The 14,845-nt window shown below is 40.1% G+C and overlaps 1 protein-coding gene across 3 annotated transcripts in view; it reads right to left on the bottom strand.

Annotated features, from left to right (window-relative positions):
- The window catches only part of cita (citron rho-interacting serine/threonine kinase a), a 54,049-nt gene that overhangs the window by 19,806 nt on the left and 19,398 nt on the right, over positions 1-14,845 (bottom strand). For 2 of the 3 annotated variants that reach the window (XM_028446454.1, XM_028446456.1), the window contains exons 12-31: positions 14,183-14,326; positions 13,463-13,582; positions 10,898-11,068; positions 10,487-10,540; positions 10,343-10,396; positions 9,957-10,097; positions 8,547-8,672; positions 8,018-8,113; positions 6,916-7,032; positions 6,342-6,451; positions 5,401-5,575; positions 4,362-4,559; positions 4,137-4,190; positions 2,496-2,693; positions 2,152-2,345; positions 1,953-2,088; positions 1,729-1,833; positions 1,407-1,547; positions 1,120-1,227; positions 792-984 (exon numbers count right to left, since the gene is read on the bottom strand). In XM_028446454.1, coding sequence (XP_028302255.1) covers positions 792-984; positions 1,120-1,227; positions 1,407-1,547; positions 1,729-1,833; positions 1,953-2,088; positions 2,152-2,345; positions 2,496-2,693; positions 4,137-4,190; positions 4,362-4,559; positions 5,401-5,575; positions 6,342-6,451; positions 6,916-7,032; positions 8,018-8,113; positions 8,547-8,672; positions 9,957-10,097; positions 10,343-10,396; positions 10,487-10,540; positions 10,898-11,068; positions 13,463-13,582; positions 14,183-14,326 — 2,635 coding nt within the window. Of the gene's footprint in view, positions 1-791; positions 1,006-1,119; positions 1,228-1,406; positions 1,548-1,728; positions 1,834-1,952; positions 2,089-2,151; positions 2,346-2,495; positions 2,694-4,136; positions 4,191-4,361; positions 4,560-5,400; positions 5,576-6,341; positions 6,452-6,915; positions 7,033-8,017; positions 8,114-8,546; positions 8,676-9,956; positions 10,098-10,342; positions 10,397-10,486; positions 10,541-10,897; positions 11,069-13,462; positions 13,583-14,182; positions 14,327-14,845 lie in introns of all 3 variants that reach the window. The other variant, XM_028446455.1, reaches the window with a different exon arrangement.

The following is a 14,845-nucleotide window of genomic DNA, read 5'->3' as shown; positions in this document are numbered from 1 at the left end:
AGCCTCCGTCAGGAAGTCGCTAACACAGCGAAAACAGCAGAAAGTCTGTGTCCGTGCACTAGGAGGGAGGTGGAGCGGAGCGTACTTTATGCGCTTTGAGCTCTGATTAATTCTAGTCTGTACTGCTAACATGAGTCTGACTAGCAAATGGTGTAATGTGGCAGAGAAAGAAACCTTTGGATGTGCTGTGTATGTCACATAGACAGACAATGCACTGCGAGGGATAAAAATGAGCACTACAGACAGTTCTACGATCTCCATAATTTGGCAGATCATCATCATGTTTAAATCCTTAAAGATTGAATATCGTCAGATCGCACACCCTTACATCAAACTAAACATGACAGCAGGTAGCTATTGTGCTACTTGCTGCCACATACTGACAATGTACAATATTGTTTTACTTTCAACAAAACACTATGAGTATTGAAGAGGAAAACTATTTCCAACACAACACACGGCACACTGAAGAATCTCTCACAGCATGGTGGTTAAAAAACACTGCAGTGATGTACTGCAGACTCCACTACTCTGCAATCCTGTGATAGTTGAGCAGCGGAAGAAGAAAGCGAGGTTAAAAAAAAAAAGTTTCTCATGAGGCTCAGAGGCTTGTTTGAGATTTGTCAGTAGTTTTCAAACACTGCTGTGGCACACTGGGTGGACCATGGAAAATCTTACATTTTTAGTTTATTTGACTAAAATTTAGGAATTCGTCAGAGCTCAATATGAAAATTAAATAAAAATAAATATTTGTTTCTGTTCATGATGAGAAAAGTGAGGGTTTTCCTTACCCTCCTCTCTGAGAGTGTGCAGCTCTATCCTCATCTTTTGCAGGGCTTCTTCTAGCTCTGCGCACCGTGAGCGCTCCATCTCCAAAGCCAATTTCATGTCGCTGTACTGCAAAGGAAGTGCAGGCTGTGTCTGTTGAACCAGTGCTCCGTTGGTTGTAGTGCCTACGTCCTCTCGTCGTCGCCCAAATATGCCCTGTATTGAGAGGGAGTGGTCCTAATAAAGATGCAAAATTTTACCAATAGTTCATGTGGACAACACTTTTTCATACACAAATGAGTTTTAATAAAATGCGATTATATTATGTCACCATTACAGATTCTTACAGACCTTCTTTTTTTTAGTAGGCTGGTCCATTTTGGCCTGGAGGAAATCAATAAGTTTTGTCTGTTGGGAGATTGTCCCTTCCATTTTAACTTTCTCATGAGAATACACAGCCTGCAGGAAGGAAAACCACAGATCAAAGACAAAAAAAGTCTTTGAAAACATCTACGGTACTAAGAAATGATGAAAACTTCTTGATCAATACCAAAAAAAAAAAAACTATCAACCAAGAAGTTTCCTCATCCCTGACGATCACTACGTGTACATTCCAGAGCAGCAGTGTTGCTAAGCACCTGTATATTCTCCAGCTGGTACTCAAGATCGGTCCTTTCAGTCTTAAGCATGTCTGTCTGGTCCAAAGCATCCTGCAGACCTTGTGTCAAGCGGAAAATGTGGCTTTTCTGGAGGTCCATTTGCTGCTGGAGCTTCCCTTGCTGTTGAAGCAGAACAGGTCAAAATAGTAAATGAGAAAATTCAGTTTACTTTTCAAATCATTTACATCGAACACATTATGGTCCATAATGAATCATCCAAACACTATCCAAAGACTTGATAAAAAGTTTCCAAAGGCTTCTTGTTGTTAGTGTGGCAGTCATGGTGCAGTCATGTTTTTACCTCCTCCATCAGCCTCTGTTTCAGCTCTCGCTCGGTCTCCAGTTTCTGCTGCAGACTGCGAGCATTCATCTCCAGCATTGCATGCTTCTTTTCCAGGTCATTGAGCTGTGAGAATGTTGGAATGACATAAGACTATATCACAAACATGAAAACTAATACTGTTGAAATGAAGACAAGGTAGCATGGAATTCATCAAAAGTTAGGATTAGGTGTGATGAACTTACAGTGTCTGACAGACTTTCAGCTTTCAGCCTCTGCTCCTTCAAAGCCTGCTGCAAAGCCAGGATCTCAGCCTTATGCTCTTTCACTGCAAGTTCCACCGCCTGCCGAGACTCCGAACTGCGCTGGTCTGCACGCAGCCTTTAAAAAGCACAAAATGCTTAAATTCATTTGTTAAACAGAAGTGGAAATATTGGACATTACCTGTTTTGCTTCTCGTTATCCAGCAGTCTCTGCATGTCTCTAGTGCGTCTCTCAGCCTGACTTTTTTCATCCTCAAGGGCACCCCTCCAAGCCTCCCACTGCCTCTCCTTCTCCAGAAGCTCATCATTCAGGGACTCCAGCTCCACCACCTGCTCCTCCAACATGCTGCACGTGGTCTTCAGGGTTTCAATGTTCTGAGAGGGGAAAAGGAGTGGGAAACAGTTATTGAACACAAATTAAAAAACTCAGGCCAACATTGAAAATTTCATATCCACTGCAACGTTTCTCTGTAACTACATTCCTGATAAATACTGTGAACAGTTCTACACGTTGAACCATGTTACCTGTTTTTGGTTGTTAAGGTGCATCTCTCGGTCAGCCACCTCCCTCCTAAGGCGGTCTACCTCCTGGCTTAGCTGCAGCTGGTCCTCTCTATCATCAGATGCTTCATCCAGCTGCTTGGAGAGATAGAAGTTCTGGCGGTTCAACTCTGCATTTTCCTGACTCAGTTGTGTGAGCTGCTCCTCCAGGTCAGTGATCACCTAAGGCAACATGACCAACCAAAAACGTTAGCATCACTTGTGGATTTACAAAGACATTTCTAGCTTTGAGGTGGAGATGGGAAGGTTTGCAATTGCTAGATTATCATTATTCTATTTCGCAAATGAAGACAATTACTTGGGATTCAGTATCTGCGGAACTTTCGTCTCCTCAGGCCTGATATTTGACAAACAATGCTAAAATGATGATTTACTGCCAAGTTGCAAAAGCTGACTTTAAAGGAATGCATTTTTGAACCAAATACACACAAACAAATGTGATATTTGCACTATGGGCCAAATTCTCTGGTCTAGACTTAAGCACTCTTTTACGCGCCTGCAGTTACGCACCTCTCTCCTGCTCGTATTCTCCGGTCCAGGCTCCTGACACGCCCACCACCAAAAGCGCGTAGTCTATGAATGACTGAAGCAAATGAGGCGGACTGGGCCATGATGTCATTATTTATGGGCTGTCTGAATCATGGAACATGGAGTTTTTAAATGTCATTGAAATCCGTGAAAAAGATAAAACGCACTTTTAATTTGAAACGCCTTCGTTGATAAACAATGTAACAGGTTGATTTAATCACTGCAGTGTGAGGATCGGACACATTTTTCTGTCTGAGCAACAGTTAAAACCTCTCTTTTTCCCCTCATTAATGCCAGATTAACGTTTATTAACTTCTTCTTCATCATCATCTGTCATCAATGTTTCGCTTGTTATTTACTCTTGTAGTGTGATCAAACTGTAGCTTTACGTTATACACAGTGTTAAAAGAGTGCTTGTGTGACTCCCACCACCCCGTGACAGCGCGACAGTGTCACTTTGGATAGATTCTTTCTAGGAGGTCTCTTCTGCAATATTATGAGTGGCTTCAATTGTAACGGAGTCCAAACTTTGAGTGCAATATAATGTTTCACCTTCTCGGGGCGCTGCACTTGTTCCATGTTCAGAAGCGAGTAGGAGGAAAAGAACTTAAGCAGACCGGAGGATATGTGCAAGGCCAGATTTGAATTGGAACGCCCACATTTCAGGGCCGCTCCACCCGGAGTGTATAACTGGGATGAAGGCACGCAGTGACTGACTTAAGTACAGGGGAAGAATAGCGTGCAGCCAAAAACAGTGCTGCTGCGTGGCTTTTTTGACTTATGTGCATGAAAGAATAGAGCCCTATAAGCATAGTGGATAGGAACATCTACCACAAAACAGTTTTAACTGAACATAAGCACTAACAAACAACAAAAATAAATGCTAAAGAGATTAAATTTGAATACGCTTTATAATGAGCTATCACTTCTATTAGGTGGGTAGGAGCAATAAGACATCTGAAACATGCAGAACTGAGGCCCTCCAGGGCTAAAGTTTAAAGCTTGTAGTCAGATGAAAAACATTGACAATGATTTTCCTGCTAATGAAAGTAAAGACAGAGATATAGGGTTACTTACTGAGCAGCTATCTCTCAAGGCATCAAACTTGCTCTGAATGTCATCTCGGTGATTCTGCAAATGAAACAGAACAAAATTCCCAATAGTTATGTATGATTACAAATACAATCTAAGTGAAGTTGAATTTGACTGCATGTGTGCATCTGTATGCCTGCCTGTGTGTGTGTGTGTGTGTGTGTGTGTGTGTGTGTGTGTGTGTGTAACACGCTGATATGTTCAAATTACCCTGAGGGCGGTGATCTCCTCCTCAGCCTCAGCTGTCGTCTCCTCCAGCTCAGTCTTAGCTTGCTGCAGCTGACTTTCTAAGGCGAGGCGAGCAGCCTGCAGGCTGCTGATCTGGGACTCACGTTCCTGCAGGGACAGGGTTAACTCCGACACCTGTCTTTTGATCTCCAGCTTTTCTTCTTCATGCTCGAGACCCATCTACAGGACAGACAGAGATAAACACACCACAAACATAGTAGTAAATTATGATTTTTGTTTGCATTTTAACTGTTAAAATAATAAACAAAAGTAGACAAAACAGAACTAAATGGGTTTTATAACCATAGGTTATGTGGGGGAAACGAAGTGCAAGAACAGGAGACAAGAGCACAAGTGGCAAATAGAATTGCTTTAGGAAACAATATAGAAAAATCTGCATTTAATAAAGTCTGAACTCCATGCAAACATAGGGCCGTTAGAAAATAACTAACTTATGAAGACAAAATAACATTTGTGTATATGGCAACTGTGTTTGTGGGAAAGAGAGCACAGAGAGGCTAGCAATTAGTGGAACACATCTCAGTTGGAAATGGTGAGAGGAGGTAGAAATATGATGTCCACTCAGCAGGATGCTTACAGAAAACATCCAATAGACAGCTCACTGGGTGCTATAAAAAAAGGACCAACGTATGTAGTTATGTCAAGCCATCTTTTTATAGATCCACTTTATGCTGAATTGTGGAATCTGAGAGCCCATTTTCTGATTAGCAGAGAAAAATGCACTACAACCACCTAACTTAAATAAAATGCTTCATTGACTAATTGAGCACCTCGACCAAGTCTGGATTAGCTCCATTTTTCAGCTGCAGACTGCCAATGACAAATAAGAAAAAGCTGCTGAGTCGTTCTTACAGACCTCTTTTTGTTAATCAGCAGGAAAGAATCAGCTGCCCTAATCGCTTTTGTGGATGTAATGATGCAGAGCTTCTGTGGACGCAGGTCTAAGTGAATTACTTAATCTACAGATTAGACACAAATCTTCTGCCTCCTGTAGCCTCACCTCTCGCAGCCTGCTCTCCAGCTCCAGCAAACGAGTTCTCTTGGTTTGCTCCTGCTGACTCATCTTCTCCAGGTGTTCCTCAAGTTTGGCATTCTGCGCCTCCAGCTTTCCAGCCTGAGACTCTAAATAAAACTTCTGCTGTCTAAGTTCTGAGATCATCTCCTCCTGGGCTTTCCTGATGATTGTGAAAAATCAAGATGTTAAAGGTTTTCTTTTTTGAAGGAACGAGATTTCATGTTGATGATAAAAGATATAATCTTATCACAAGGAAACAATCCCAACCAAGTGAGTGCAAAGACATTTGTCATTTCAACTTAAGTAGTAACTAGCTAATATTCAGTAACTAGCATTTATTGAATGGACTTTGAACTTAGAGAAAACAGACTGTATGGAGTGTTTGAGCACACATTTAACCTTGTGTTAACACAGAAGTAGTAAGTAATCCTTTAGGCAGGGCTCCCCAAACCCTGGTCCACAAACCAATACTGGTCTGTGGACTATTTAATCCTGGGCCGCACGGAAAGAATGCAATTTAAAAAAAAACACAATTTTATCAGCTGTTTGAAACAATGCCTACGCCTGTCCTAACGCTCAATACTCCAACTCCTGTTTATTGCAAACCTCTGGCCTACCAGGACAGTGCATTGTTAGCAGCACCACACATCCTCCACACGCACATACACACATACACATACCTCAGAGTGAATGGGAGGCACGAGCAACATCTCAATCACACACACTGTTATGTGTTGGACGTGCATCATCCACAAAAACACCCACTAGCACACGTAGTTTTAATTTTTCTGTACTTAACAGAACAGATGGTGAAACACATTACACACAGATGTAAAGTGCACTTTAAAGTTCCAGCTGATAATAGTAATAGTTTGTGTGCGACATAAACTAAGTCATAGTATGTGCAAAGGGTGACGTTAACTCACATATTTTTCTGTGTGTAGATGCTGCTGTTAGCAGCTAGCTTGTTAGCCTCCGACAGCTCAGCAATGCGCTGCTCCAGGTTCTTCATCTTTGAGTCCATCGCATTTATGGTCTGTAGGAAGAATGAAACATTACATCAAGCACTTTGAAATGCTAGGAAATGTTTTGGTTTTTTTTAATAAAGGAAACAAATCTTGGACTGCATCAAAATCCTATTAGAGTCCATTAGGTGTTGCCTGACTTGTTTACTGTCAATGTCAGATACCTACTTGTGAAAGCTTCTTAACTGCCGTAGTTCTACCACATTAACCAGATTAGAACCTAAGCTGAGGCTTTGTAGTGCAAAATGAAGCACACTGCAGTTTAATCTCCTTTCTTAAACTGAATGTTCCAGTTCATTTGAACTGCTGTGACGAAAAAAGGTAAAGAAGTAAATGTTGGTGTGTTTTGAGTCTGGCTTTGAGAGTTGGAACTAAGTCAAAGGAATATATGAGTAAAGAGACTTTCACAATGCTGTTAAGCATTCATTGTGTCCCCCTGGGTGGGTGTTGGTGGGTGTCTATTGGGTTGCCTTACTGCTTTCTGTTCGCTGATGAGTTTACAGTTCTCCCTCGACTCTTCCTCATGCTGCGCTCTTTTTGCCTCAAGGCTCTCCTTGTCAGCCAGGTCTACCTTCATCTGGGCCTCCAGCACCTTAAACAAGTGAGGTCAAGGAAGATCAGAGTAGCAAATAAAAACTGGATTGTCCAATTCACTCTTAAAAAGGATAGAGAATGACATTACCAGGCCAAAACTGTATTAGGAAGAATGACTACAAGGCAGCAAAAATGTCTTAACTCCAAAAGTCTTTAAAAAAAACAAAAAATATGGTGTGCAGAATAGTGAGAGTGAAGTAAAGGTGTCCTCAAATCTGAGAAATACAGACTGATATTTATGAATCATGCAACACAAACAGGATAGACTCTAAATGGTCCTAAACTTGTATTGAAAGGCTTATTTGAAGGTATCTTTAGAATAAAGAAAAATGAAACCATAATCAGGTGAAATCAAAGTGTCCGCGGACGAACTGATGATGCATCAGGTGAAAAGTTATGACGGACCAACTCTGCCATAATTTAAAACAAATATATAAATAAAAACAGAACCACAGATTTATGCCATATATAAATAAATAAATACATGACTGAATACCTAAATATATATACCATAAATAAATACATTACTTAATACCAAAATATATGACATAAATGGTTGCCGATCAACCAATAAGTGAAAAGTTAAGCCAGTGTGAACAGCCCCCCCTCATTTGTATTACATTTCTTTATGTGTGCTGAAGTGCATACATATATTAACAAACAAACCAACATCAAATAGCATTTATAGAATATATTTAGGTATTAATTAATTTATTTATGGTATATATCTGTAGTTTTTTTTTTTTAACTTATTATTTAATTAATTTTGAATTATGGTAGAATTGGTCCTCCATAAAAATAAGGTCACATGAACTTTGTATTATTGGATTTTTACTTTTTCCAAAATGTATTCATTGAGTAAAACAAACAACCAACGTTTCACTTTTTAAAGTTTTGAGTTTTTGCAGCTCATCTTCCACACCTTCTTAAAAGTTTTGCACAGTAATAGTCACACCCATTATATGAAAGGTTTCCCTAAGTACCTTAATTTTGTCATCATAAAGCCTTTCCTTTTGAACCAGTTGGGTTTCCATCCTCTGTGCTGTTGATTGAGCGTCTCTCAGGTTCTCTTCCAGTTCCTTTGCCGAAATAAAAGCATAACAAGAAACATCTAACGTTAAAACTGTAACAATAACAGACATATTCCAATGAATGAAAAAAGATATCCTCAAATCCTGAGTTCCGAGAAGCTTTAACCTCCTCCTTCAGACTATTATTCAAAATGAACACTTGACTCTCAGGAAGGAAACATGAAGGCAAAAGTAAAAAAGAACTTGCTACAAAAAGGTGGGAGTCCACAAGTCGACCGTAGCGTTGTCTGCTCATGCTCCAAATGGTAAAATTCTGTTCGATACGTCTCTGAAATCAGCGTGTGTAAAGAATGACTCAAAGCCCTGTGTGTCCTTGTGAACAACAAAAAATCAACTTGGAGGGGGCTTTTGAGGTGGGAGGGGAGGGGGCTTTAAATTAGAGGTGGGGAGTATTAACGAGTTTTATCTGCAGCTCTCTCACCAAGATCTTTTCAGCCATCTGCTGGATCTGCTGGGATTTGGTCTGAATGTCATCCTTTAGCTTATTCTCCCGCCGCTCAACCATCTCCAGTCTTTTCACTTGGTTTTCCAGAGTTTTCCTGCCCTCCTGCTTACACAATAAAAAAATAGCATATGGCTACATGGACAAATTCACACTGTTAAGACATTTTTAAAAAATTATTTAAAATAGGCTTTATACGATCAGGATTTTTGGGCCGATCACCGATCAATGAGTTTAAAAAAAATCCGATCCAATCATATGAATTTCTGTTGATTTTTTTTTAGGTACCGACCAAATTCCTTTGGTACTACCTGATACCGTTTAATTCACAAAAATCAAACGGTACAATTTTTCGGGACCTAAATGCAGCCTTGTGACTGTGAGGGAGTGGAAGAGTTGAAAATTTCCAAGCAGGATATGAACATAACATTTGTTATCAGCATGCGTGTGGGTGGTTGCGTGGCCCTTTAACTGTGAATGAATGCCCTAGTTGCTCGACCAGTGTGCGGAGTGAGTGAGCGTGTATGAACGAAGCAGCTCGATTAAAATGCTGTATGCTGTTTTTGAGCGATTAGCAAAATAAACATTGCAGCTGTTGATTTACCCATGTCATACTCAATGACTGCTGTGAAGCAACAACAAGAAAGTTGGAGATGAAGCTGTGAAGGCAGACCACACTGGAACTACATGAAGCCTCCATTAGCATTAGCATTAAGAGCAAATACATATTTACTGACTGTGGCATCGCAAAACCTGCTGTTGCTTATAGTCCATATTCACAGGTGCACAGCGGAGGTGGGACGCACACACATGCACGCACGCACGCACACACCACTGCTCTAAAACAGACAAAAGTGTCCGCTATGAAAGCGAAAGTAAACGGGAGGCATTGCTCTGCTTTAGGACTCTCACTTTGAACATGCTCAGGCTGAATAAACAAAACAAACGTGCACACACATACAAACACACACTGACGCTAACAGCAGAAGCTGTCCCTGCTTTCAGAGCCGGTAGACTGGGGAAGAAGTCCAGGGCTCAGCCACTTCGCTCCAACCGATCGACATTTTTGCCGTTCGCTCATAGGTTTTCACCTTTGTGCACAAATGTGAGTGAAATAAAGCTGTGTCACAAAAAGCAAACAACTCTCTGGTGTAAATGAGACGATAAAACAATGCAATGGGAGCATCTACAGAAAGTTTCATCCTGACTATGAGGTCATTGATCGGATCGGCAAATTAAGACATTACAGTCGATCACATTACTTACATAACATGCAAAATATTGGCCAATCTGATGTAGCCGATCAGATCAGTGTAAAGCCTAATTTAAACAAAAAAAAGGTTTCAGTTTATATGAAAAGAAAGTAGTGATGTAGATATTGTCTAGTACCTCTGTCTCTCTCAGGCGGCGCTTCAACGTGTCGCTGGAATCACTTTTTCCTTTCAGCCTCTCCAGATCTCGTTCCAGCCTTTCTTTAGCCTGTCGCACATTCTGCAGCAGCTCAGTGGCTTCTGTGCTCGCCTTCACAGCCTGGGGACAAGCAAAAGGTCAAAGGCCGTTACTGGGTCGTGCAATGCCGAGACAAATCTAGCCCATTGAGACAGTGGGAAGATGTTCTCAGGGGAATGGAAGCAGAAGAACAAAATGAGTGGCCTGATTTGTATCTGATGGGAGAAAAAAGAAAAATCGAAAAGAAAAAAATATATTTCAAGAATCTAAAACAAGGAGAAAAGGCCATCGTAAAAAAGAACAATGATGTACAAGATGTATTGTACCTTAGACAGCTTGTCCTGAAGCTCCTGGATTTTCACCTGCTGCTCAGAATTGGTCTAAAACACAAGAAACATACCTGATGAGCTCAGTCATCAAACTTCAATGTACTGACAGCCAATTATAAAAAGATACTAAATTGAATTTACCTTCTCCAGTTTGGACAGAAGCTCCTCCACTTCAGCTTTTCCCTGCTCTTTTGCCTGAATCAAAAACAAAAAAATAAAAAATCTGATCAACAACTTTCACCTGTTCAGTGTTACGGCAGTATATCAACAAAATAAATTAAGTTGGTTTTGCCATCATGTATTTATGGGTTTCTTTATGGGTACAGAAACCACGTGTAAAACATTCTACAAGACCAACAGGAGCTCCCAATCCATCTGGGAGATCTAATAAGTTCAGCAGTGCATCTATAGGCCTCCTACCAACCAGCATTATAAAGGTGCTCTCCAAAAAGAGATTTTATGGGACATCACAAATTAAAAAATTGTACCAATTTACCTTAGACTTCCAAAAATATTAAAATATATATATATTTTTGACTAGAGCAAACACACCTTCTGCATTCTCTGCTGGTACTCCACAGCTTTTCTTTTCAGATCCTCACTGGTTTGTCTGCAGTCTCGAAGTTCAGCTTCATAGAGATCACTACGACGCCTTGCAGCAGACAAATCCTCCTCAAGCTGCCTGATGGTCACCTGCATCTCTTCCAGCTGTGCATGGTACTCCTGAGCAAAAGTTGTGATGTACAATTAAAAATGTGTGAGTAACATTATACGGTACGTGACATAGGCTATAGTAACTTCCCACGTTGTTTTCTTATCTTGAGAATTAACTCAAAAATACAATATCAACTTCCACATATTTCTGTATTCCAATGGCAAACATTAAACTTCAGAATGCACAGAGTGATTCCACAACAACATACATATGTTACATATTTACCTCAAAGTAGAGTCGGGCAAAAAAATCGATTATCGAATTTGTAGATAAAAAACATTTTTATTTTGCAAATTTGAGGTTAAATAAATAAATAAATAAAATATTATAATTTTTTTCCTCACCAAAGTTTTTCAGACTTTTTTGCATTCTGTCTGCGATGTGAGCCAGCCCCTCTTTATTTACTGTACATTTGTTTACCCTTTGAGTAGAATACCGGCTATATGTGTGCCACAGGCATGTTTTTTTTTCTTTTTTCCTCTTGTCTGCACATGCTGTCAAAGGCAAATGGACTTGATTTATATAGCGCTTTATCACCACACTGAAGCAGTCTCAAAGCGCTTTACATATCAGCTTATTCACCTAATCACTCTCACATTCACACACCAGTGGGACAGGACTGCCATGCAAGGCGCTAGTCAACCACTGGAAGCAACTTAGGGTTCAGTGTCTTGCCCAAGGACACTTCGACACATAGTCAGGTACTGGGATCGAACCCCCAACCTGTCGATCAGAAGACGACCCTCTACCACCTGAGCCACGGTCGCCAAAGGTCAACACTACAAGAAGTGCAATCATTATGAGACAGCAATGCATGTTTTGTTATTGCAATAAAATAAATTGATTTCTTTTATTGCTTAATTGTGACCATCACCAGCCCTCCCTAAGGAAGGGTAAGAGATCTTTTATTATAGGGAGGATATAAAAAGGGAGAGCAGTGTTACACCTAGGTGGAGGGGGAGGGGAAAGGGAGGAAATAGAAAGGGTGGGGAAGAATAGATTATTTTACAGTGAGGGTGAGATGTGAAGTTGTAGAACATATTGCGCTTATTATGTTGTGTAATCCAGCCAGTATGGTGACAAGTGTGAAGCTTAGCTATAATGGTGGTGGCTGTGGACAGGGGGAATGAGTGAGTGGTAGTACCCAAAGCAGGTATTTGGGATTAACGTGTCTAAAGTTAAGCCCAGTATGAGTTTTATCCCACATCCCAAGGTGTGCCAGTACATCGTAGACCAGTATATGTGCAAAAAACAGCAACCGCAAACCCAGGAACTGCCCCGGGCCCGCAGATGCAGCCAGGCCAGCAGAAACGCTGGCCTGCCACAGGCATGTTTAATATTTTATTTGCACTATGCTGAGATGCTAAGGGGAGAGTTTTAATTGTAATGTTATATGTTATAAAATATGTTCTTAATCAGAAAAGTTAAGCTACTTTGTGCTGTTGTACTTTTGCTAAAACCTGGGTTAAAGCTTGAAATTTTTATTTTGAAATTGTTCTAAGCATTTTTGGCAAAATCGCCCAGCCCTACTTCAGAGTTTTAGAAAAAGGCTCTCTGTAGCTGGCAAGAACTGAGATCAATTGGCTGCAATGTAAGAGTTTTAATAATGTGGAAATGCTGCTGGAAATATAAGTGTAAAGAGACTGAGTGTGTGCTAAAGTAAATGTTGGTGATTGTAAATTGAGTTGAAGCTGCATTCTTGCAAAATATTGCATTAGATATTTCTTTATTTGCACTTTTTTCACTTCAATTTACAACTTCTGCCAAATCCACAAATTAGAGCAAACAATTATGTAAAAATTTTGATGTACGTCACAATTCTTCAGAAAAATGCAATTTTTAAAAGGCTAAAATCTCCTGAAAGATGTATTGAAAGTTTTGATGTGCATAGAGAGTCTAATGCATAATAGCAATGACCATTTATTACCAAGTGTCTTTTAACATCACATGTACTACATTAAGGGTGTGAACTGAAACAGTGCACTGACAAAAAGAAGAAGTGAGTGCATGAGTTTAGTAAAACCTCAGCAAAGACATCCATTAGGAAATTAAACATCCTTGAATGATTGTTATCCACATTTGGGATAAGTCACCTCTTTTCTCAGCAAAACAACTTTAAATGATTGTAATGACACTGATTACAGCAAAGCCATTATATTGCTTTCTGTTTTTTTTCCCTCATTTGACTTTAATACCTTGTTTTGTACAATCATTATCACTAAATGTTATTCAGTGCATGATGAACCTTTCGATTTATAATGAAAAGCTTCTCTCTTAATCTTTAACCTACCATATTTAACTAAATACAGATAAACGTTTGTAAATCTGGTTTCTGAATGAGCTGCATTACCATGATGAGGAGGCGGGGACAGATCATGACTGGGATGAGAATATTTACATACTTGCTCTTTAATTTCCTGCAGCTTGTTGCTCTGTTCGCGTATGTCATGCAGCAGCTGCATAGCCTTGTCATCCTCCCGGGACACCTCCACACGTGCCTCCTCCAAGCTTCGCTTCAGACTCTGGAAACAGATTAAGACAAACCCTTTACTACATGTTCAGACTTTCTTAACATTCAACAACATAATGGAAATTAAAAAAACAATATCCAATGTTATTTGGATGGCTGTTTTGAGAGAAAAACGTTGGTTGTCCAAACACCCATGAAGACTGCTTTCACATAGGAATAGTCCTGGACGAGTTAGAAAACAGATGATCATTTTTTCATGATGACTTGGATCAGTTTCTGTTCAAAATACACTTTTATAATTACTCCAAAGTGACAGGACAAACTCTGTCAGTTACAAGTGACTCCTAAATGCCAAAGGAATGATCTACTTTTTGAAAATTTTATTATTTGATAGACCCCTAAGCTACAGCTCGAGGACCCCAGTTTGAGAACCACTGCTCTACACTTCAGCTGTGTTCACACAGGGACAAAAGAAGCAAACTTTCCAGGGAAACGAAGCCTGGAGTGGTTAATCTGCTCCAGGATTCACCAGTGTGAACGCGCCTTAACTTTATCCCAAGTAGACAGATCCCATAATTTAAGCAAAAGTAAAGTATAAAAATAAAAGCTGACTGGCATAGAATGATCACAGACTGTGGGCTGCATTACTCACGCTGCACTCTGTAATGTAGGTGGCGAGGTCTTGCTCGAGGATGCTCCTCTGAGTCTCAGAAGCTTTGAGCTCCACATCTTTCTGGTGGAGAACTGACTCCAGGTCAGACATTTTACGCTGGAACCTGGTGATTTCCTGCTCCATCTTGACAAAAAAACAAAGTAAAATTCACAGCATTAAATCGCTTTTCATAGTAGGATCTCATCAATGTTACGCTAAAAACGTCAAAGGCTGTTTCAAACTTAATGAGTCGATTCAGACAAAGAAGGCTCTTATGAGGAAGATGCAATGGATAACTACCTTATCCATGTGCTCTAACAAAAAACCCTTCACACTATGCCTCGAACCTGATAATATATGACAAATGCTACCGCTCATTAGCTCTTACTCAAAACCCAGACCTTTGTGCAACGTTAGATTGGGTTTCTTTTGTTTAAAAGATCTAAAAAACTGAAATACAAGTACAGTTTAAGTTCTATCATACTAAGTGACTTTGTCCTTGCTAAAACTGAACCTTAAGAACATTCTAAAGCAACTTCACCATCTTGAGTGAAAATGTGTGCGTGTGTTTGTCAATAACTAAGCGTGACCGAGCTTATAAGGAGCTTTGACTGTGGAAAGTGACTAAAATGGCTTTGTATTCCGATTAAGATCAGTAATTGT

The sequence above is a fragment of the Gouania willdenowi genome, chromosome 5 (assembly GCF_900634775.1).
Source record: "Gouania willdenowi chromosome 5, fGouWil2.1, whole genome shotgun sequence".
Classification (NCBI taxonomy): Eukaryota; Metazoa; Chordata; class Actinopteri; order Blenniiformes; family Gobiesocidae; genus Gouania; species Gouania willdenowi.
Note: the sequence above shows the minus strand (reverse complement) of the source record. Positions and strands in the feature narration are given on the sequence as shown.